Source organism: Melanerpes formicivorus, unplaced genomic scaffold (assembly GCF_026170545.1).
Source record: "Melanerpes formicivorus ecotype bairdi unplaced genomic scaffold, bMelFor1.0.p_v2 SCAF_1, whole genome shotgun sequence".
Lineage (NCBI taxonomy): Eukaryota > Metazoa > Chordata > Aves > Piciformes > Picidae > Melanerpes > Melanerpes formicivorus.
In genome coordinates, this window is record NW_027142353.1 from 65,413,866 (window position 1) to 65,438,344 (window position 24,479).

At 44.2% G+C, this 24,479-nt stretch overlaps 1 protein-coding gene across 1 annotated transcript in view; it reads left to right on the forward strand.

Annotated features, from left to right (window-relative positions):
* Positions 1-24,479, forward strand: part of SLC36A4 (solute carrier family 36 member 4) — a 102,191-nt gene that overhangs the window by 45,354 nt on the left and 32,358 nt on the right. Inside the window, exons 9-10 of the mRNA XM_068145730.1 lie at positions 7,154-7,323; positions 13,217-13,386. Coding sequence (XP_068001831.1) covers positions 7,154-7,323; positions 13,217-13,386 — 340 coding nt within the window. The remainder of the gene's footprint in view (positions 1-7,153; positions 7,324-13,216; positions 13,387-24,479) is intronic.

Consider the following 24,479-nt stretch of genomic DNA (forward strand, 5'->3'; position numbering starts at 1 on the left):
GAGCAATAAGGTCTCCCCTGGGCCTCCTTCTGTCCAGGCTAAGCAACCCCAGCTCCCTCAGCCTCTCCTCACAGGGCTGTGCTCCAGACCCCTCCCCAGCCTCATTGCCCTTCTCTGGACATGTTCAAGTGTCTCAATATCCTTCTGTGCCCAGAACTGGACACAGCGCTCAGGGTGTGGCCTAACCAGTGCTGAGCACAGGGCAGAATGACTTCCCTGCTCCTGCTAGCCACACTGTTCCTGATGCAGGCCAGGATGCCATTGGCCTTTTTGGCCACCTGGGCACACTGCTGGCTTGTGTTCAGCCTACTATCAACCAGTAGCCCCAGGTCCCTTTCTGCCTCTCTGCTCTCCAGCCACTCTGACCCCATAAACTACTTTTTCTGCAGGCCATTTCACACTACACTTTAGGTTTGTAAATCCACCTTTCAGAGGACAGATTAATTAATTCGTATCATAGTATCATAGCATCAGTCAGGGTTGGAAGGGACCACAAGGATCATCCAGTTCCAACCCCCCTGCAATGGGCAGGGACACCCCACACTAGATCAGGCTGGCCAGAGCCTCATCCAGCCTGGGCTTAAACACCTCCAGGGACAGGGCCCCAACCACCTCCCTGGACAACCCATTCCAGGGCTTCACCACTCTCATGGGGAAGAACTTCCTCCTCACCTCCAGCCTGAATCTCCCCACCTCCAGCTTCATTCCATTCCCCCTAGTCCTATCACTCCCTGAGATCCTGAGAAGTCCCTCCCCAGCCTTCCTGTTCTACAGACAAGAAGGTATGGAGAAGGCCTGGGCTGAATGGTTTTACTAAGGATTCAATCTTGTATCTTTGGGGATGAGTTAATAGAATTCACATTTACATACACTGAATGCCTTGGAACTCCACTTTCTCAGCTTTTTTTGCTTTGAATGAAAGTGTTTTATTTTGTTGCAGATGTGATTATAGATGGACTGTGGGGTTTTTTGGGGGAGGGATAGTTGTTGATAAATATATTTGCTTGAATTTTCAAACATTCTTTAGTTGTCTGTACCTTAAATTAAGCAAAACCTCTCTATAAGTGCCTCTTCTATATGAAAGACTTCATCTCAAAGTGTAAGTCTTGGAGGATTCCTTCATTCTTGCCATTTTAGTGCCTTTCCCCCAAAAAAGGGAAAGATGACCATAAGCATTAAACAGGGCTGTGATTAAGTTACCCATTACAAGATGGCAATGGCAATTAAATCACTTTATCTGATTATCTGGAGGCTGAATTCTCTTCTGGGAGGTTTTTTGGGGGGGTCCCATTGTGTAAACCAGATTTCTGATTAGAACTGCCCAGTCCCCTGCAGCTCAGCTGTAGAAGGACTGGGTGCAGCAGGGTATTCAAGGCCAGGAGTGAGGAGACAGCGGTATTACTGGAGAATGTTTGTACCTACTTCATGCAGCTTGAAATGAAAGGGAAGATACTTTCCATAATGGATGATAGATTAGGCAGGGTATTTCAAGGATTTGATTATACTCTTTGCCAGAAAATTATGGGTATTTTGGAGCTAATTTGGTGGATGAAAGGGAGGTGGATTATGCATGTTTTGAAAATTAAGAAACCAAAGGTTGATAAAGAAATCAAGTAGGAAGAGGATAGTAGTGATGTGTCAGTGTCTCACAAAATCAGTAAGGAAGACCTTTGTGAAGCAGGGTGCAGAGAAAAAGAGCACAGAGAAAAATGAGAAACTATGAAAAGGATTAGTTTTGGCTGAAATACCTGATTTTCATAGGTGTTTAGTGCTATGACAGGGGTCTAGTGTGAGCTGGATGAGGAAGGGCATGAAGAAAGCAGAGCATGGAAATCAGAAGCAGGGCAAAGACACATTAAAGAAAAGTAAATTAAAAAGTGTTCAGAACTCTGAAACTCATCTCATGGATTTCACTGTTCCCTTGCTGTCAACATTCTGCTTCTGGTGATCCTGCGTGGGAAAGAAGATTATTGCCCAAGGCTTTCCCTGACTATCCTATCACTATCCTTCGACTATCCATGACTGTCCTGTTCCTGTCACTGCACTGTGCAATGGCTATGTATCATAAAATCATAGAATGAACCAGATTGGAAGAGACCTCCAAGATCATCCACTCCAACCTATCACCCAGCCCTATCCAATCAACTAGACCATGGCACTAAGTGCCTCATCCAGGCTTTTCTTGAACATCTCCAGGGATGGTGACTCTACCACCTCCCTGGGCAGCACATTCCAATGGTGAATCACTCTCTCTGTGAAGAATTTTCACCTCATATCCAGCCTAAGCTTCCCCTGGCACAACTTGAGACAGTGTCCTCTTGTTCTGGTGCTGGTTGCCTGGGAGAAGAGACCAACCCTCACTTATTTACAACCTCTCTTCAGGTAGTTGTAGACAGCAATAAGGTCTCCCCTGAGCCTCCTTCTGTCCAGGCTAAGCAACCCCAGCTCCCTCAGCCTCTCCTCACAGGGCTGTGCTCCAGACCCCTCCCCAGCTTTGTTGCCCTTCTCTGGACACCTTCCAGCAACTCAACATCTTTCCTGAACTGAGGGGCCCAGAACTAGAGGACACAGTTTCAAGCTATGCCAGGTTTAGGCTTGATGTTAGGAAGAAGCTCTTCACAGAAAGAGAGATTGGCCATTGGAATGTGCTGCCCAGGGAGGTGGAGGAGTCACCATCACTGGAGGTGTTTTTGGAAGAGACTGGATGAGGCACTTGGTGCCATAGTTTAGTTGATTAGATGGTGTTGAGTGATAGGTTGGGCTTGATGATCTCAAAGGTCTTTTCCAACCTGGTCTGGTCTATTCTACTCTATTCTATTCTATTCTATTCTATTCTATTCTATTCTATTCTATTCTATTCTATTCTATTCTAAAGGTGAAGCAGGAAAAAGTTGCATTTTAAAATATAATTTCATGACCTAAGTATGTTAATGTGCCTATCTAATCAACTAAACCATGGCACTAAGCACCCCATCCAGTCTCTTCCTAAACACCTCCAGGGATGGTGACTCCACCACCTCCCTGGGCAGCACATCCCAATGGCCAATCACTCTTTCTATGAAGAACTTCTTCCTAACATCCAGCCTAAACCTCCCCTGGTGCAGCTTGAGACTGTGTCCTCTAAACATCTTCTCCTGGGCCACCAAAACTGAACTTGGTGTCCAGGTGCAGTTTCTCAAGATGTATTTTCTTGTAATGTCTGTCTTTCGGAAAGGCTGTAGCCAATGTTTGCCACACATAATGTAACACCTTGCTGTTTCAATTGAAGGTGCATCCAAAAAGTAGTAAGAAGTTTCTTTCTTCTCTGGATTTTTATGAATAGCCTGCAGGGTGTGTTTTCTTGTCTGAATGAAGGCATCATAATGAGCAGCCCTGTAGTCTTTGACTTGAGCTCCCACTGACTGTGAAACCATAGGAAGATTTTCCCCATTAGTGGTCCCCTACTGATTGCTTTTGCAGTGTCAGAGGGGTGGGCAGTTTCTAGGATCCCTTTCCTGCCAAGATGTTGTTTTCATGTCTGGCATGTGTTTCTGAGTTCACTGGCCTCCTTCTGCCAGGAAGGTCCAAAATGGATGCCAGAGCCTCTGGAAATCAAATCTCTGGGCCAGTGAACGTATTAAGAGACCACTGATATCTGTAAGATGGCTATCTGGGCAAGCAGTTGCCATTAAATCTCTTCAGAGATAATGTGGATTGGAATTAGATCTTGCTGTAACCATTTGTGCTAGTTAAGAATCCCAAGAAGCTGTAGAACATTGCACAACTTATGCAATGAATATATTCCCTTTCTAGTCACCAGAGAATTAATGGGGACATGCTGAATGAGTGCTTTTAGAATAGAACAGAATAGAGTAGAGTAGAGTAGAGTAGAGTAGAATAGAATAGAATAGAATAGAATAGAATAGAATAGAATAGAATAGAATAGAATAGAATAGAACAGAACAGAACAGAACAGGTGGGAAGAGACCTTCAAGATCATCGTGTCCAATCTATCAACCAATCCAACCCACCTCATCAATTAAACCATGGCACCAAGCACCCCATCAAGTCTCCTCCTGAACACCTCCAGTGATGGTGACTCCACCACCTCCTCGGGCAGCCCATTCCACATTGGCCACAACAACCCCATGCAGAGCTACAGGCTGGGGTCAGAGTGGCTGGAGAGCGGCCAGGCAGAAAAGGACCTGGGGGTGCTGGTTGATGGTAGGCTGAACATGAGCCTGCAGTGTGCCCAGGCAGCCAAGAGAGCCAATGGCATCCTGGCCTGCATCAGGAACAGTGTGGCCAGCAGGAGCAGGGAGGTCATTCTGCCCCTGTACTCAGCACTGGTTAGGCCACACCTCGAGTCCTGTGTCCAGTTCTGGGCCCCTGAGTTTAGGAAGGAGGTTGACTTGCTGGAATGTGTCTAGACCCAAATGCTGTCTGGTTATAGGAAGTCATGAGTGGGAAACTCAGGCAAGGATAAAAATTGTCTGTAATTTGCATACTTCAGAACTCCTAATAAGGAGGAATGCTAAAACAATCCTACCTGCAGCTGAGGACAAAAGGATCAAAAGTGCTCTCTGTCCCCACCTGGCAATTTTTGACTGTGAAATATAAAAGGATGTCTTGATTGGTATTGTATGGACACACAGCTTAATTCATTTAGTGGAATGAAGGTATTTTGCTTGTGTGGCAGTAAAGAAATGCTTCTAGCCAAATGTCAACTTCTGTGGTTTTCTTTTTTTTTCTGATGCTCAAATGTGTCATTAAAAAATGTATTCTTGAAACTCTTCCTTGTCTCCAGCAGATGAAGTTTCATTCCAAGCTCAGATTGCTTTCTGGAGATAAAATGTCAGCATTGGAGGCTCTGAATTATATAAAGATCCTCAGTTGAGATGTATAAGGAATTTTAATTATTTCAATTTAATTAAATCAATGAAAATTTGGAAATGCCTCCAAATGAGAGATTTGGAGATCTCCTTGTTCCCAAGTGTAAAATGTCTTCTTTGGGGTTTGTAGTGTGGAAGAAATAGAACAACATGATGGATTGGCAGTGGTGATACTCCACAATAGGTCAGGAAGTGACTGTCAGTGCTTGAGCAAGAGGAAAGGAATGATTGTCCTACAGAAAATAATAGGGCAGCAATTCAGATATACCCATTGGTTTGTTAGGTAATGGATGAAATCTGCTTTTCCCCTGGAATGGGTTGTCCAGGAAGGTGGCCGAGGCCCCATCCATGGAGGTGTTTAAGACCGGGCTGGATGAGGCTCTGGCCAGCCTGATCTAGTGTGGGGTGTCCCTGCCCATGGCAGGGGGGTTGGAACTAGATGATCCTTGGGGTCCCTTCCAACCCTGAATGATACTATGATACTATGATAACTTACATTGGTTAAATTGAAAACAGTAAATATCCAGTCATTAAAAAGGCTATTTTGTATGGTGGACAGTAGTTTTCACAGGGCTACTGTTGCCCTGAAACTGTTTTATCTCTATAAGACTGGACATAAGTGTTACCCAGAGATGACAAGCTTGTTTAATTACAGTGGCATAATCAAATATAACCTACTTGTGCACTGAGAGATAAGCTGAACTGCATTCCTTATTCTATTGACTAACTTGATTAGCTCTATCATTACCAGTCTTCATTACAGAAGATTAGACATTTTACTTCAATGTGGGCATACAAAGTTGTTTTAATTTTGAATCATGTCTGATATTGAGTGCCTGGAGATAAGTGTGTAGTGCTTCTGAAAGACAGGAGGAAAGTATGCTTGTCTAGGACCATCCACTTACTTCCAGCTTGTGTCTTAAGACATAGAAGAACTTGTTACGCTGGTGAAATTCAAGGTGGGAAGAGCAGCATGGGAGCTTGTTAACTGGATTTCCTGCTTTGCCTGGGAGGTTTGTGTTGGTGGCTGAAAACTTAAGTTCAAACTTTGTGTAGGCTATACAGTATGGGTAGAAGGCAGTCTCTCCAGCAAACTGCATGCAGTAGGGGTTGTGGTGTCTTTATCTTCACTCTGAATTTATGGCAAGGCCAGAAGACTCACTTCACTGTAGTACAGGCTTAAAGCACCTACACTGCATTTAAGAAAAGGGGTGCTTAGTGCCTGTCCCTACCTCTGTCAGCAAAATGAGAAAGAGTGTACTCAGCACTGGTTAGGCCACACCTAGAGTACTGTGTCCAGTTCTGGGCCCCTCAATCTAAGAAGGATATTGAGACACTTGAACATGTCCAGAGAAGGACAATGAGGCTGGGGAGAGGTCTCAAGCCCAAGCCCTATGAGGAAAGCCTGAGGGAGCTGGGGTTGTTTAGCCTGGAGAAGAGGAGGCTCAGGGGAGACCTTCTTGCTCTCTACAACTACCTGAAGGGAGGCTGTAGATAGGTGGGGGTTGGTCTCTTCTCCCAGGCAACCAGCACCAGAACAAGAGGACACAGTCTCAAGCTACGCCAGGGGAGGTTTAGGCTGGAGGTGAGGAGAAAGTTCTTCACAGAAAGAGTAATTGGCCATTGGAATGTGCTGCCCAGGGAGGTGGTGGAGTCACCATCCCTGGAGGTGTTCAAGAGGGCATTGGACGTGGCACTTGAAGCCATGGTTTAGTTAGTCCTGAGGTGTTGGGTGATAGGTTGGACTTGATGATCTCTGAGGTCTTTTCCAACCTTATTGATTCTATGATTCTATGTGTTCTTGTGCTCATGAACTCAAGCTTCCCTCTGCTTGGGGTGAGCTGGGGCTGACAGCTGAGCATGAGCTTGTGTCTCACTTTTCTGTGATAGAGACTGATAGGGCAAACCCACCTAATAAAAATAGAATTACCCTTGGGTTCTCAACAATTCTGTTACAAAAACATTTGTGTTACTCATATTGTTTATGTAATTTTCCTCTGGGCATTGTCAATTTCACTTGTCAGTTCTTCTAACCTATAAATACTGCTTTATGTTTCCTCAATGGTGCAGTTTTCCCATCAAGATGGGAGCTGGTCAGTAATTGCCCATTTCTGCTTGGTGCATAAAACACTGGGATTTTCAGGGTATAAACCATCATTGTAGAGCAATCTTACTTGTTAATAAACTCACTTAAAGTTTGGAAATTGGCTTTGAAAGGGGGAGGGGGAGAGACAAAAATATGTGAGGGCATAAAGGGTGATTGATTCTCCTTCCATTTCAAGGTACTCCCGCTGGAAAACCGGATGAAGGACAGCACACGTTTCGCACAGGCACTGAACATTGGCATGGGAATAGTCATGACCTTGTACATCTCCTTAGCTACTCTAGGGTACCTGCGCTTTGGGGATGAAATCAAAGGCAGCATAACTTTGAACCTGCCACAAGACAAGTGGTAAGTGCATGTGACTTAAAACCAGTAGTCTAGAGGGCAAAAGCACTGCAAAGGTTGTTCCCTGTGGCGGTGCGGTCATGATTGGTAGGTGCTCAAACTCGTTTAAAATTGGATTGCATAAAGTATGTCTGTGCTTTCTGTAGCTGAGCTGTGATCCCAGCCTGCAATTTCTTACATATTCAAAGGAATTGCATGATAAAGTATTCCATCTCCAGCTGGAGCTAGTGACCAGTGTAGTTGGTTTAGTTGATTAGGTGGTGTTGGATGATAGGTTGGACGCGATGATCTTGAAGGTCTCTTCCAACCTGGTCTATCCTATCCTATCCCATCCCATCCCATCCCATCCCATCCCATCCCATCCCATCCCATCCCATCCCATCCCATCCCATCCCATCCCATCCCATCCTATCCTATCCTATCCTATCCTATCCTATCCTATCCTATCCTATCCTATCCTATCCTATCCTATCCTATCCTATCCTATCCTATCCTGTATTGAAGGAGAGAATACGCAGTTTGCACACAGTTATACTGCAGTTCTGAAATCAGCTAGTTTCGACTTGGATATCCTCATAGTAATAGAGGCCCTTTATAGTAGAATCACACATAAACAACTGGAATAGAAGACCAAAATACCTGAGTAATTTTATTGTTCAGATGCAGGTCCATGGATAATTCATAATCATAGAATCATAGAATCAATAAGGTTGGAAAAGATTTTTGAGATCATCAAGTCCAACCTATCACCCAACACCTCATGACTACTAAACCATGGCTTCAAGTGCCAGTCCAATCCTTTTTTGAACACCTCCAGGGATGGTGACTCCACCACCTCCCAGGGCAAGCACATGCCAATGTGCTGTCCAATCTCTCTTTCTGTGAAGAACTTTCTCCTCACCTCAAGGCTAAACTTCCCCTGGCACAGCTTGAGACTATGTCCTCTTGTTCTGATACTGGTTGCCTGGGAGAAGAGAGCACCCCCCACCTGTCTACAACCTCCCTTCAGGTAGTTGTAGACAGCAATAATGTCTCCCCTGAGCCCAGGGAGGTGGTAGAGGTGTTCAAGAGGGGATTGGAAAATGCACTTGAAGCCATGGTTTAGTCAGTCGTGGGCTGTTGGATGATGGGTTGGACTTGCTGATCTCTGAGGTCTTTTCCAACCTTATTGATTCTATGATTCTATAGTTCTATTGTAAAAACTGAGATTTGGACAGCATTCTATTTCCCATTTTTGTGGCTCTTTTTTCTATATTACATTGTGGATGTGGTCTTGGTGCCTAATGTTTGTGATGCATGTTTACTTGTTCCCTGTCACTGGACAGTCTCAAGCTGCGCCAGGGGAGGTTTAGACTCGAGGTGAGGAGAAAGTTCTTCACCGAGCGAGTTGTTCGTCATTGCAATGTGCTGCCCAGGGAGGTGGTGGAGTCACTGTCCCTGGAGGTGTTCAAGAGGGGATTGGATGTGGCACTTGGTGCCGTGATCTAGTCATGGTGTCTGTGTTGATAGGTTGGACTCTATGATCCTCGAGGTCTCTTCCAACCTTAGCTATACTGTGATACTGTGACATAACATGTTCATTATAAAAACCAGAAGTCTTCAAATGCTTACTGTGTCCACATCATGCATCTGAAAGGGAAAATACTTCTGTTGATAATGTGCTATGATACTGCTCATTGTTGAAGTTTGTTTTAAATGGTAGACCTGGGTTTATTTATACCTTAAGAGATGTGATCTTAAAAGAGAAGGAAAAGGAATGTGGAAGATAGTAAGGTTCTTTTCTCTGTTGTTTTTATTGTGCTCATGCACATGACGGGATAAACTTTATTCTGCTGTATTATTCACTTTATTCTGCAGCCCTGCTCTCTGAAAGGTCTTGTCAAATCAGAGTTTCCAAATAGCTCTTGGCTACAGTGCAGATGTGATGATAAGATGATATTTATCCTGATGGCTTCTCGGACCTAATGCAAAGAAAGAGCTAATAAAAGAGATGGAAATTAGCATTCTGTAAGGTGGAGAATTGGCACTAGAAGTTTAATAACCTCAGAGGTGCTCAGGCTACATAAAGAGATAACAAAGTCATCTGTTTTCATCTTACCCTGGATAGTACCCCAGAGCACCAAAGAAAATTAGAAGGAAAAGCAGCTCAGTGGTATGCCCATAGGCTGTGATGTACAATGGTATTGCTGTGCAGTGCTGCGGCTCTACCTGGTACAGCTCTGAGGAGCAGATGTGTGCCATTAACTGTGCTAGCAAAACAAATTTCCAGCAAACCACATGGCAATATTTTCTTACTTGGTCCTCACCTAAAAATCCAGTAAGTGGCCAGACTGAGCCACAGAAACACAAAGGAGTGGATGAGTTTTTATAAGCAAGTGGTGATGTGAAAGACCATGGAATATAGCTAAGGAGTGAGACTTTAAGTGTTTAATTTGAGCTGATGAACGCTGTCTTAAAAGGAAACCTTTCCTTCTACATGAAATAAAATTTCTGCTGACTTCTGAGCTTTATTTGATATTCTTGCACATAAATTGAGCAGAAGGCATGAACAGGCCCTAGACCAGGTAAGCCCTAAAGTTCTATTTAAATAGAAGATCTCTCATATTTTGAAAATATTCTTCTGAATGAGAGCTTTTGGAGAAGGGATTTGTTGCAGTTCTAGTCTAGAATATGTTTTGGAGCACAAACCTTTGGTCAGCATAGGCCACTCAGTTTAGGAAAGATGTTGAGTTGCTGGAAGGTGTCCAGAGAAGGGCAACAAAGCTGGGGAGAGGTCCGGAGCACAGCACTGCGAGGAGAGGCTGAGGGAGCTGGGGGGGCTTAGCCTGGAGGAGAGGAGGTTCAGGGGAGACCTCATTGCTGTCTACAGCTACCTGAAGGGAAGTTGTAGCCAGGTGGGGGTTGGTCTCTTCTCCCAGGCAACCAGCACCAGAACAAGAGGACACAGTCTCAAGCTGCACCAGGGGAGGTTTAGGCTGGGTGTTAGGAAGAAATTCTTCATAGAAAGAGAGATTGGCCCTTGGAATGTGCTGCCCAGGGAGATGGTGGAGTCACCATCACTGGAGGTGTTTAGGAAGAGACTGGATGAGGCACTTGGTGCCATGGTTTAGTTGATTAGATGGTGTTGGGTGACAGATTAGACTTGATGATCTTGACAGTCTTTTCCAACCAGGTTCATTCTATTCTATTCTATTCTATTCTATTCTATTCTATTCTATTCTATTCTATTCTATTCTATTCTATTCTATTCTTCTGTTCTGTTCTGTTCATTAGAATATGTTGAAAATTGACTTTATGGAAAAAGAGTAGTTTTCAGCTTCCTTTTACTGATCTTTAATTACAACTTCTTCCTGGAATCAAAGAGTTATCTTTCACCATTAAACAACTTTTCTGTTTTCACATGCAGATATGTTTAGCTATTTGGAATATCTCAAAATTGTTTTACCACATCCTCAGGATTATGCAGTGATACGAATCTTTTTGCTCAGCTTGTTGCTGACTGAGGAGAGGTGCTCACACACGCACACAGAATATTTTAGCTGATGTATTTGTGATCATGAAATACTTTCTGACTGAAGCCGAGGAGGGATTATAAACCAGCTCAGATTTATAATGATAATTAAATCATTATTCTTGTTGCTCGATCATCATTTCAAACCATGACCTGTGGCATCTGCAAATATAGAGTATGGGAAAGTCTGCTATAGTACTATAGTAATGTATTGGTTAGGGTCTTATAGCTTAAAGTTAATTGTTTTGATTTTACTCCATTTGGTGTTCCATCAAACCTTACCTGAGAATAGAATAGAATAGAACAGAATAGAATAGAATAGAATAGAATAGAATAGAATAGAATAGAATAGAATAGAATAGAATAGAATAGAATAGAATAGAATAGAATAGAATAGAATAGAATAGAATAGAATAGAATAGAATTAACCTGGTTGGAAAACACCTTTGAGATCATCAAGTCCAACCTGCCACCCAACACCATCTAATCAACTAAACCATGGCACTAAGTGCCCCATCCAGTCTCTTCCTAAACACTTCCAGTGATGATCACAGTATCACAGTATCACTAAGGTTGGAAGAGACCTCAAAGATCATCAAGTCCAACCTGTCACCACAGACCTCATGACTAGACCATGGTGCTAAACTCATAGTGCATGATGAGTTTTCATCTTCATTAAGAAACGTAAAAAGGCTTCCTTGTATTTTGTTTTCCCACACATGAACATACTTGTGTTACATTGTTTTCACACAGTATCACAGTATCACCAAGGCTGGAAGAGACCTCAAAGATCATCAAGTCCAACCTGTCACCACAGATCTCATGACTAGACCATGGCACCAAGTGCCATGTCCAATCCCCTCTTAAACCCCTCCAGGGACAGTGACTCCACCACCTCCCTGAGCAGCACATTCCAGTGACAAACGACTTTCTTCTCACCTCCAGCCTTAACCTCCCCTGGCACAGCTTGAGACTGTGTCCTCTCATTCTGGTGCTGGTTGCCTAAGAGAAGAGACCAACTCCCTCCTGGCTGCAACCCCTCTTCAGGTAGTTGTAGACAGCAAGAAGGTCTCCCCTGAGCCTCCTCTTCTCCAGGCTAAACAACCCCAGCTCCCTCAGCCTCTCCTCACAGGGCTGTACTCAAGGGCTCTCCCCAGCCTCGTTGCCCTTCTCTGGACATGTTCAAGTGTCTTGATGTCCTTCCTAAACTGAGGGGCCCAGAACTGGACACAGTACTCAAGGTCTCTGTTAAAGAAATGATCTGATGTACAAGTTTAGAAAAAGCCACTATTTCCCCCCCAAAATAGAGGAAAAAAAATGACGCTTGCTTTACTTGCTTTTTAGTTAACAACTGTTAGGACTTGTGTAAACCTTGAAGAAACAAAAAAGGCACTGATCAGGTTATGTGTTAATAGGCCCTTAAACGTCGTTGACTATCTGAATTCACATAGGAGTTAAAGAACCTGGATCTGATTAAGATGTGGGGGTTTGCTTGCTTAGCCATTAATGACGTCTCAAATACCATATGATATAGAATAGAATAGACTAGAATAGAATAGACTAGACTAGACTAGACTAGAATAGAATAGAATAGAATAGAATAGAATAGAATAGAATAGAATAGAATAGACCAGATTGGAAGAGACCTTCAAGATCACCGTTTCCAACCTATCAACCAGTCCAACCCACCTACTCAACTAAACCATGGAACCAAGCACTCCATCAAGTCCCCTCCTGAACACCTCCAATGATGGTGACTCCACCACCTCCCTGGGCAGCCCATTCCAATGGGCAATCACTCTCCCTATAGAACTTCTTCCTAACATTCAGCCTAAACCTCCCCTGGTGCAGCTTGAGACTGTGTCCTCTTGTTCTGGTGCTGGCTGCCTGGGGGAAGAGACCAACATCCACCTGTCTACAACCTACTTTCAGGTAGTTGTAGAGAGCAATAAGGTCACCCCTGAGTCTCCTCCTCTCCAGGCTAAGCAACCCCAGCTCCCTCATCCTCTCCTCATAGGGCTTGTGTTCCAAACCCCTCACCAACTTCATACTCGAGGTGTGGCCTAACCAGTGCAGTGTACAGGGGCAGAATGACCTCCCTGCTCCTGCTGGCCACACTGTTCCTGATGCAGGCCAGGATGCCATTGGCCCTCTTGGCTGCCTGGGCACACTGCAGGCTCATGTTCAGCCTACCATCAACCAGTACCCCCAGGTCCCTCTCTGCCTGGCTGCTCTCCAGCCACTCTGAACCCATCCTGTAGCTCTGCATGAGGTTGTTGTGGCCGACGTGCAGAACCCGGAGAAAAGGGGGAAAAAAACCTTCAAACCCTACTTTGGTTAATGAAGTTTGCAATGGACATTAACATGTCGAAATGTTTTGAACAGGTTGTATCAGGCTGTCAAAATTCTGTACTCCTTTGGGATCTTTGTCACCTATTCGATTCAGTACTACGTCCCTGCGGAGATCCTCATTCCAGCTGCCACCTCCAGAGTGCAGCAGAAGTGGAAGCTACTCTGTGAGCTTGTGGTGAGAGCGCTCTTAGTCTGCTCAACCTGTAAGTATCTGCAGAGCATTCATGGAAGGACTGTTACACGTTGTTGGGGGCTGCTTATTTAAATGCATGTTTTATCGTTTACTCTTTGCTATTTATTTCTGGAGGATAGTGTCTCAATGCAGAGAGGGAAGGAGACTCAGTTCTTTTGAATGTTCCCCTGGTATGAAATTAGAGGCCAAAATATCAACAGCCCTCGAGGCTATTTATTAACAGAATAAAGTGGATGGATCAGAAGGAGAGAGAGAGAGAGAGACAGAGGGAGAAAGAGGGAGAAGAAGGAGAAAGAGGGAGAAGAGGGAGGGAGAAGTGGAAAGTAATTATATTACCACACCCCTCAGCCCCCAAGACAGTTTGGGTCTGTGGAGGAAGGGTGCTGCCGCTTCAGTGTGTAGGCAATGTTGGATCTGTGAGGAAGACTGCTGCAGCTTTGGTGTGGAGGAGAGGAGAGAAAGATCCCAAACTCCCAAGTCCTTCTCTGAGCAGCCCTTTTCAACTCCATGAGTTGCAGCAGGCGGAACTTAGGACATGGAGAGAGGATTCCTCCTGATGTGCTGCCTCCAGGCTATGTGGTGATGTCTTTTCTCCTGTCTCTGTCCTTTTCTCTCCTGGTAGTCTCCATTTCTTATCAGAGCAGCATTGTGCAGGTGTTTTCCTTCTTCTGAGCCAGTAGTTGTTCAGATCTTTTATACAGTTTTTAGGTATATGTCTGGGTGGTCAATATGCACATTCCAGAGAGCACCGATGGCACTGGCCTCTGCCCCTTATTTCCAGGGCAGCTGCAGTCTGGTGAGCAATCTTTGTCCTTTGCACCATCCTCCCTTTCTGGGGTCGCTGATTGGCAGAGATGATCTTGTCTATGCACATTCCAGAGGGCTGTTATCCAGTGCCCTCTGCCCAATACACATCAGCTCTTGTCTGGGCAAGCAGCAGAGGTGGTTTTATCTTTGTTGAGTCACATCAAGAGAGACAAGGTTAAGTCTCTCACAGCTAGCCAACCTGGAATTTTGATTCAGTGATTCAGTGTGTATTGATTGTCATGCACAAGTGAGCCTAATGTTGTATTTAATGTTGTATTTAAGCCTGGAGAAGAGGAGACTCAAGGATGACCTTATTGCTCTCTACAACTACCTGAAGGGAGCTTGTAGACAGGCAGAGGCTGGTCTCTTCTCCCATGCAGCCAGCACCAGAACAAAAGGGCACAGACTCAGGCTGCACCAGGGGAGGTTTAGGCTGGATGTTAGGAAGAAGTTCTTCATAGAAAGAGTGATTGGCCATTGGAGTGTGCTGCCCAGGGAGGTGGTGGAGTCACCATCATTGGGGGTGTTCAGGAGGAGACTTGATGGGGTGCTTGGTGCCATGGGTTAGTTGCTTAGGTGGGTTGGATTGGTTGGTAGGTTGGACGTGATGATCGTGAAGGTCTCTTCCAACCTGGTCTATTCTATTCTATTCTATTCTATTCTATTCTATTCTATTCTATTCTATTCTATTCTATTCTATTCTATTCTATTCTATTCTATTCTATTCTATTCTATTCTATTCTATTCTATTCATGTTTTAAGCACTTTTTTTAAAAGTAGATATAAGTTTATTTCACAGATGTGTCTTTTACCAACAGTACCAAAGCTGCCATCTTAAAAACTTTCATTCTAAGAACATAGTTTCCAAGTAATAGACACACCCTGGTGTTTCATGTTACTCGTGGAGAAATTACTTTTCTGCTGGTTTGTTTGGTTGGTTTTGCTTTGTTGTTGTTGTCGCTGTTGCTGTTGTTGTTTTTTTGTCTGAGGACTAAGGCTAAGTTGTGCTGCTCTGCATTTGTAAAACAGCCCTGGCAAACATGGATGCCTGGTCAGGACCCCTTGTTTTAGGTCATAATGCTCCAAAGTAGTTTTGTGTCTCTGCCCTCACTGCCTGTTCCTTCTGTTGTTTTTCTCTCTTGTCCCTTAGCCTTCCCATCTCTCTTACTGTGTACCTGCTTTGCTCAGAGTTGCTCTAGATAACATAGATACTAGTAGGAACCAGCAGTGCTTATTGAATGCTGAGCATGATCTCATCTGGGAATCAATAATGAACTGAGGAGGAAGTTGAGGTTTGTCTATGCTGAACAACACAAGAGTTTTTGTTAAAGATATTACAAAAACTTGCTTGTAACACAGTGATGGCTTCTTGACTGCATTGTTTGTACTGAAACAAGCTGTTTACCTTGAAAAGAATCAAACCCATGAAACAAGCAAAAAATGCCAAACTTTGTTCTTTAGAGGGAAAGCATTGGTGAAAGAGAAGACTTCAGTTATTGGCTTTATTCTCATGGTGAGTGTGGACTAGTGGATAATGGGCTGGACAGCAGCTAATAATTGCTTGTTTTCAGCAAGATCTTGAACATCCAGTGAGGCCTTCTTAAGGTCAAGCCTGTTGAGAGAAACAGTTTGGTGTCAATGCAATTTAATTACTGCAGTAAACAAAGGGAAATACTATTGATTGAATAACTTACTGCTCTGCTAATACATCTGCTGCATGAAATTAAAAACAAAGCTAAAAGCTTTCTTGAAAAATGGACTGCAAATCTCCTGGAGCACCATGTAGGCCATGATCTGCTTCTAGAATGGAATGGAATGGAATGGAATGGAATGGAATGGAATGGAATGGAATGGAATAGAAAAGAATGGAATGGAATAGAATAGAATAGAATAGAATAGAATAGAATAGAATAGAATAGAATAGAATAGAATAGAATAGAATAGAATAGAAAGAATAGACCAGACCAGATTGAAAGAGACCTTCGAGATCATTGTGTCCAACCTACTATCCAGAACCACCTAATCAACTAAACCATGGCACCAAGCACCCTATCAAGTCTCCCCCTAAACACCTCCAGTGATGGTGACTCCACCACCTCCCTGGGCAGCACATTCCAATGGGCAATGACTCTCTCTGTGTAGAATTTCTTCCTAGCCTCCAGCCTAAACCTCCCCTGATGCAGCCTGAGATTGTGTCCTCTTGTTCTGGTGCTGGTTGCCTGGGAGAAGAGACCAAGCCCCACCTGGCTACAACCTCCTTTCAGGTAGTTGTAGACAGCAATAAGGTCTCCCCTGAGCCTCCTCTTCTCCAGGCTAAGCAACCTCAGCTCCCTCAGCCTCTCCTCACAGGGCTGTGCTCCAGACCCTTCCCCAGCTTTGTTGCCCTTCTCTAGACACCTTCCAGCAACTCAACATCTTTCCTAAACTGAGGGGCCCAGAACTGGACACAGGACTCAAGGTGTGGCCTGACCAGTGCTGATTCCAGGGGCAGAATGACTTCCCTGCTCCTGCTGGCCACATTAAGTGCAGAACATAGTGCCTGAAACGATTCAGAAAGTGTTTCTTTGATAGAAAGAAAAAAGAAAAAATACATCCAAACCCTTTTAAATTGAGTTTCAAAAATTAAATGGTTTTGGTATCAGTGACAGAATATGTTGTAATGTCTGGACTACTCAGAAGTTGAAGGCACTCTACTTACTTGAGAATAATTCTCTGAAAAGAGAAACTTCAGCTGTGTTGCTAATAATGCATTAGCTTTTCAAGAGGAGTTGAAAAATCAGTTGTTAGTCATTTTGGAGGCTTTTGCATTACAAAACCAAAGAAATAAATAGGTAATTTAAAAATCATTTTGCTATATAAGGAACTTTGGGGAAAAGCATGCCCTGGAGTGTTTTGGTTTTGTTTTTATGCCTGGTAAGCAAGCAAGGACTTGGCAAAAGTCTGGAGGTGGAACATGCATATGAAAATCCATATGTGTGGTTTTTCATTATTTACTTCTCACTTTTAGGCTCTTAGCATTGCATGAAGATCAACACAAGTATATTATGTCCTTTTAGGTTTGCATGTTGGGCACCCTCTGCTCATGTTCCATGAAAAAGACCTGATCTGACAGGTCTAGAGCACAAGCCCTATGAGGAGAGGCTGAGGGAGCTGGGGTTGCTTAGCCTGGAGAAGAGGAGGCTCAGGGGTGACCTCATTGCTCTCTACAGCTACTTGAAGGGAGGTTGTGGCCAGGTGGGGTTGATCTCTTCTCCCAGGCAACCAGCACCAGAACAAGAGGACACAGTCTCAGGCTGTGCCAAGGGAGGTTTAGGCTGGAGGTTAGAAAGAAATTCTACACAGAGAGAGTGATTTGACATTGGAATGTGCTGCCCAGGGAAGTGGTGGAGTCACCATCACTGGAGCTGTTTAGGAGGAGATTTTATAGGGTGCTTGGTGCCATGGTTTAGTTGATTAGGTGGGTTGGATGATGGGCTGGACGTGATGATCTGAAGGTCTCTTCCACCCTGGTCCACTCCAGTCCAGTCCAGTCCAGTCTATTCTATTCTATTCTATTCTATTCTATTCTATTCTATTCTATTCTATTCTATTCTATTCTGTTCTGTTCTGTTCTGTTCTGTTCTGTTCCGTTCCGTTCCGTTCCGTTCCGTTCCGTTCCATTCCATTCCATTCCATTCCATACCATTCCATTCCATTTTTCTAGTAGAATGTAAATGTAAATTTCTCAGTTACTGTCTAGCCCAGGCTTATGCATGTCTTGTGCCAGGAAGGCACCAAAATGAAATTGTGCTTGCTGGATTTGTTGGAAGAATTAAAAATAACAAAGTGTTGAGAAAATGGTTTTCATCTGCATGCTGTCAGCAAATCCAGGAAGAAGTAAAGGAATAAAATACAAAAAGAACAATTTAAGCAGTACTTCAGTTTTTAAAGAGTAAGTTGTTTGATGTAGTAGTTTCCAGACAGTACTGAAAGAAGGTTGAGTTTTTTGGTGAATTGGTAAAAGGTGCTGAAGAGCATCAGCAAATATAATGGAGACAACTGGAGTGGAGAGTTAATACTCTCTGTAATACATGCAAGAAATAGAGATGTTTCCTTTTAATAGCTTAATCTAGGGCTGTGTTTCTGCAGCCACGATGCTCCTGCTAAAATGAGAATGAAGCAGTAGTGCCTAGTCAGCTGTTTTGGTTGTTTGTTTGAAATGAAATAAATGGAGTTGAATGGCTGATCCAGCTGAGCATGAACTGAGCTATTAGTGAGCTGATTTCAGTTAAAAAAAAAAACAACCCAAAACAAACTAGCCTGAGTTTAGTGTGGATTTTTGCCAAGAGACTGAATGAATTATTCAGCTGAACTCGTCAGTTGTGCTTGTCTAAATATTTCCCCATTGTAACTGTACCTGGGTTTAGGAAAGAGCAGTTCTCCATGCTGAGCAATTAGACACAAGATACCATGGTGTTTACCAGGTGTTTTACACTGTGGAATGACATTGTGCCACTAAAATACTCACTTAGAGTAGCTGTGGCAGAGGGTGACATGAAGGAACTGTAAGATTTGTATAGATTTTAATACATGGGTTTAAGGTGAAGTGATAATTATTAAATAGGTGTGGGCCTTTTTATCTGTCATTAGACAAAGAATGGTTTAAAGAAGAGTTTGTTCTTTTAAGGGGGAGTGATAAAGACAGATAGGCTGAATAGGTAACTTAGTGATTAAAAAAAACAACCAGATGGGATATGGAATGGAATGGAATGGAATGGAATGGAATGGAATGGAATGGAATAGAATAGAATAGAATAGAATAGAATAGAATAGAATAGAATAGAATAGAATAGAATAGAATAGAGCAGATTGGAAAATACCTTTGATATCATCAAGTCCAACCTATCACCCAACACCATCTAATCAACTAAACCATGGCACCAAGCACCCCATCCAGTCTCTTCCTAAACACCTCCAGTGATGGTGACTCCACCACCTCCCTGGGCAGCACATTCCAATGGCCAGTCTCTCTTTCTGTGAAGAATTTCTTCCTAACCTCCAGCCTAAACCTGCCCTGGCGCAGCTTGAGACTGTGTCCTCTTGTTCTGGTGCTGGTTGCCTGGGAGGAGAGAGCAGCCCCCACCTGGCTACAACCTCCCTTCAGGTAGTTGTAGACAGCAAGAAGGTCTGCCCTGAGCCTCCTCTTTTCCAGGCTAAGCAACCCCAGCTCCCTCAGCCTCTCCTCACAGGGCTGTGCTCCAGGCCTCTCCCCAGCCTTGTTGCCCTTCTCTGGACACATTCAAGTGTCTCAATATCCTTCTTAAATTGAGGGGCCCAGAACTGGACACAGGACTCAAGGTGTGGCCTAATCAGTGCTGAGTACAGGGCACAATGACTTCCCTGCTCCTGTTGGCCACACTACTCTTGATGCAGGTCAGGATGCTATTGGCCTTCTTGTCCACCTGGGCACACTGCTGGCTCATGTTCCACTGGCTGTCAATCAAGCACTTAGCTATATAGAGGAGGCTACAAGAATTTACTGTCCAGTTAAATATAAAATGGTGCATTCTGAAGGGATGTGGACTTAGATTTCAAATTTTGATCTTGGTTCAAGGTTACTACCTAGAAGTTATGTGTTTTGTTGAAATGTCCAGTACAGTTCATACGCAGCTCAGAGGTCTGAGGGAGTTTCGACTGCAGAAGCACATGTTCTAGGGCTGTCACTCTTGGGAAGACAAGGTAGTCATTATGGATGCCATTGCTTAACTTAAAGCTCAGTATGTACAGACAAGTGATTTTTTATGTTTTTTTCTAACAACTTCAATCAGAAATAGTGTTTACTGAGCTAGAAAGAAATTGCAAGGCAGCAGGGAAGTCGTTGTACCCCTGTACTCAGCACCAGTTAGGCCACACCTTGAGTCCACTGTCCAGTTCTGGGCCCCTCAGTTTAGGAAAGATGTTGAGTCGCTGGAAGGTGTCCAGAGAAGGGCAACAAAGCTGGGGAGGGGTTTGGAGCACAGCCCTGTGAGGAGAGGCTGAGGGAGCTGGGATTGCTTAGCCTGGAGAAGAGGAGGTTCAGGGGAGACCTTCTTGCTGTCTACAACTACCTGAAGGGAGGTTGTAGCCAGGTGGGGGTTGGTCTCTTCTCCCAGGCAACCTGTGTCGGAACAAGAGGACACAGTCTCAAGCTGTGCCAGGGAAGGTTTAGACTGGATGTTAGGAAGAAGATGTTCACAGAAAGAGATTGGCCATTGGAATGTGCTGCCCAGGGAGGTGGTGGAGTCACCATCACTGGAGGTGTTTTAAAAGAGACTTGATGAGGCACTTGGTGCCATGGTTTAGTTGATTACATGGTGTTGGATGATAGGTTGGATTCGATGCTCTCAAAGGTCTTTTCCAACCTGGTCTATTCTATTCTACTCTATCCTATCCTATCCTATCCTATCCTATCCTATCCTATCCTATCCTATCCTATCCTATCCTATCCTATCCTATCCTAGCTGAGGTTAAGAAAAGGTTTAAGTATCATGACCTAAAACTAAAATAATTCATATTTATGTACATTGAAATTAATTTCTTGGATCTAATTCTCATTCAGCTTTGTGGCTTCTAAACTGTGATGTAGTGAGAAATTCATAATGCCTTCTGTGGTTACAATTCTCTGCTGTGGACTTACTTGAAACTCTGAATTCCTAGGCAATGTTAACATTGGTTCAGTAGAAGAAGCAGGACCAGACCCCTTGATGTTTTGAGTCTTGCTGGGCACCTTTTCATGAGTCAGTGTTTTAGAATTGAGTCTTCCTTCTTGTACTTCTTGTTTTTAGGTTTGTTCATGAAGGAGCTCCAGTCCCATGTAACTCTGGTTGTGTCCACTTCAATGTGTAGCAAAATGTTTGAGGTGTTGGTTATAGAAATTAATCTAGTGACTTATGACCCTTGCTACTTTGTTTGTGTATTTAACTGTGTTCCTTTTTCTGTGTTCCATTTATGAAGTTAACCTTTGAGAGAGTGTGGTTGCTTGCTTTCAACTGCTAGTGTAAGGATCCTTCCTTGCTACATTATTTGTTCCACATGTTAATGCAATCAGGCTATCCTTAATTTATGGCTGGTGTACTCTTTGGTAAACTAAACAGACCGAGTGTAGGAGGCATTTTCCAATACTCCTTGTTTAAGGCAATATTTTTTTCTTCAGAGTATAGAAGAATGCTAGCAGTCAGGCAGGCTCTTTCACCTCTGCCAAAACACAAACAATTTTCTATACAGAGCAGTAACTTCTTTATTTTTACCTATATTCTTTTGTGCCATGTCACCAGTTGTATGCCCAGAGAAGGGCAACGAGGCTGGGGAGAGGTCTCAAGCACAAGCCCTGTGAGGAGAGGCTGAGGGAGCTGGGGTTGTTTAGCCTGGAGAAGAGGAGGCTCAGGGGAGACCTTATTGTTCCCTACAACTGCCTGAAAGGAGGTTGTAGCCAGGAGGGAGTTGGTCTCTTCTCTCTAGCAACCAGCACCAGAACAAGAGGACACAGTCTCAAGCTGTGCCAGGGGAAGTTTAGGCTGGAGGTGAGGAGAAAGTTCTTCCCAGAAAGAGAGATTGGCCATTGGAATGTGCTGCCCAGGGAGGTGGTGGAGTCACCATCCCTGGAGGTGTTCAAGAGGGGATTGGATGTGGCACTTGAAGCCATGGTTTAGTTAGTCCTGAGGTGTTGGGTGACAGGTTGGACTTGCTGATCTCTGAGGTCTTTTCCAACCTTATTGATTCTCTGGGTCTGTGAATATGCAGGTGAGGACTATGCATCTAACTCACCGTGCTTTCAGCAGAGAAGAAACCACTTCCTTATGCATGTAAACATGTCTTAGTCAGTGGTACAAAGAATTCTTGTTGAACATCTGCTGGGGACAACTACCAAAGAGCATCATGTATGATTACTTATCTGTAGGACAAACCCCAGGTACTGCTGAGTTTGGCTGTGTTACTGCTTGCTGGAAATTTTATCCTATCAGTCAGACATCCTGGAAACTCTAATTTGCTCTGATTGTAGCTCTGCCATACTGTTTAACATTCACACTGGGTCTGTTCTCTCCTGTCAGATACTTCAAACTGGTTTGATACTGCCCCAGGAAAACAAATTAGATATGGTTTCTCAGCTCTGCCTACCAATATGTTTGAAAATGAAAGGCCTGTTGTACAGCTCAGTTGTGTGAGAAATTAGGGAAGAACACTACTGTTGCATTCTTTAAAATAGTGTTTATTTGTTCTAGTTTTGTTCCTTTTGTTTGTGACTCAGAGATGTCTGGTATGGAGAAGCTAATGTACTGCTTGCTTTTGTGTCTTTCACCCCCAGTTGTCTCCCTTAGCATTAGATAAGTGAGTCAATAAAGGCCCCACGCTGTGACAGGCTTCCATGGGCTTTCTGACACATAGGCCTGGGTTAAAACTTCATTTCTTTCACATGTGTAGCCTCAGTCACCTCTCATTCCACACAGATACTCTAGAGAGGCTCTGCAGAGGGACCTCGACAGGCTGGACAGATGGGCAGAGGCCAAGGGCAGGAGATTGAACACATCCAAGTGCCAGGTTCTGCACATTGGCCACAACAACCCCATGCAGTGCTACAGGCTGGGGTCAGAGTGGCTGGAGAGCAGCCAGACAGAGAGGGACCTGGGGGTACTGGTTGATGGTAGGCTGAACATGAGACAGCAGTGTGCCCAGGCAGCCATGAGGGCCAATGGCATCTTGGCCTGCATCAGGAACAGTGCGGCCAGCAGGAGCAGGGAGCTCATTCTGCCCCTGTACACTGCACTGGTTAGGCCACACCTCGAGTCCTGTGTCCAGTTCTGGGCCCCTCAGTTTAGGAAGGAGGTTGACTTGCTGGAATGTGTCCAGAGAAGGGCAACAAAGTTGGTGAGGGGCTTGGAACACAGCCCTGTGAGGAGAGACTGAGGGAGCTGGGGCTGCTTAGCCTGGAGAAGAGGAGGCTCAGGGATGACCTTATTGCTCTCTACAACTACCTGAAGTGGGGTTATAGACAGGCAGAGGTTGGTCTCTTCTCCCAGGCAGCCAGCACCAGAACAAGAGGACACAGTCTCAGGCTGTGCCAGGGGAGGTTCAGACTAGAGGTCAGGAGGAAGTTCTACACAGAGAGAGTGATTGCCCATTGGAATGGGCTGCCCGGGGAGGTGATGGAGTCACCATCGCTGGAGGTGTTCAGGAGGAGACTTGACAGGGTGCTTGGTGCCATGGGTTAGTTGGTTGGGTGGTGTTGGATGATAGGTTGGACATGATGATCTTGAAGGTCTCTTCCAACCTGGTCTGGTCTGGTCTGGTCTGGTCTAGTCTATTCTATTCTATTTCTCATAGCTACTTCTGATGCCCTGATGCAGACTCAACTATGTTTGTAATGCTTAGCATTTTGACACTGCAGATTTTCTAGAGCCTTTTTGCCAATTAGGCCATAATGCAGAAGGTGCTTTGTTAACACACTGCAAATCATCATCCACTTACCCTTCAAATTGAATAATTGCCAAACTATTTCTCCTTTGCACTCGTTCTCACATGAATTAGAAACACAAATGTGTTTTCAGAATTACTACCCATGAACTGAAAGGTAAGAGTTGGAAAGCCTAAGGTCAGCTGTGCTCTTTCAGTGTTAAGTGCTCAATTTTAAACATTTAGAGTATGAATTTCAGGGTACTTGGCCTTACATAATGTAATAACAGCTCTTCATGTGGGTTCAAAGCAGACTCTGTTTTCATCAGGTCCACCTATAGGTCCTCTGCACTTCTGCAACTCTCCCTCATTTGCATCAAAGTGCTTTTGTTGTGTGTTAGAATAGAATAGAATTAACCAGGTTGGAAAATACCTTTGAGATCATTGAGTCCAACCTATCACCCAAGACCATCTAACCAACTAAACCATGGCACCAAGTGCCTCATCCAGTCTCTTTTTAAACACTTGCAGTGATGGTGACTCCACCACCTCCCTGGGCAGCACATTCCAGTGGCCAATCACACTTTCTGGGAAGAACTTTCTCGTTACCTCCAGCCTAAACTTCCCCTGGCACAGCTTGAGACTGTGTCCTCTTGTTCTGGTGCGGGTTGCCTGGAAGAAGAGACCAACCCCCACCTGGCTACAAGCTTCCTTCAGTTGCTATCCCTGGAGGGGTTCAAAAAGGGATTGGATGTGGAACTTGAAGCCATGGTTTAATTAGTCCTGAGGAGTTGGGTGATAGGTTGCACTTGATGGTCTCTGAGGTCTTTTCCAACCTTATTGATTCTATGATTCTATAAAGGGAATATTAATCTAAATTGTACTTAACTG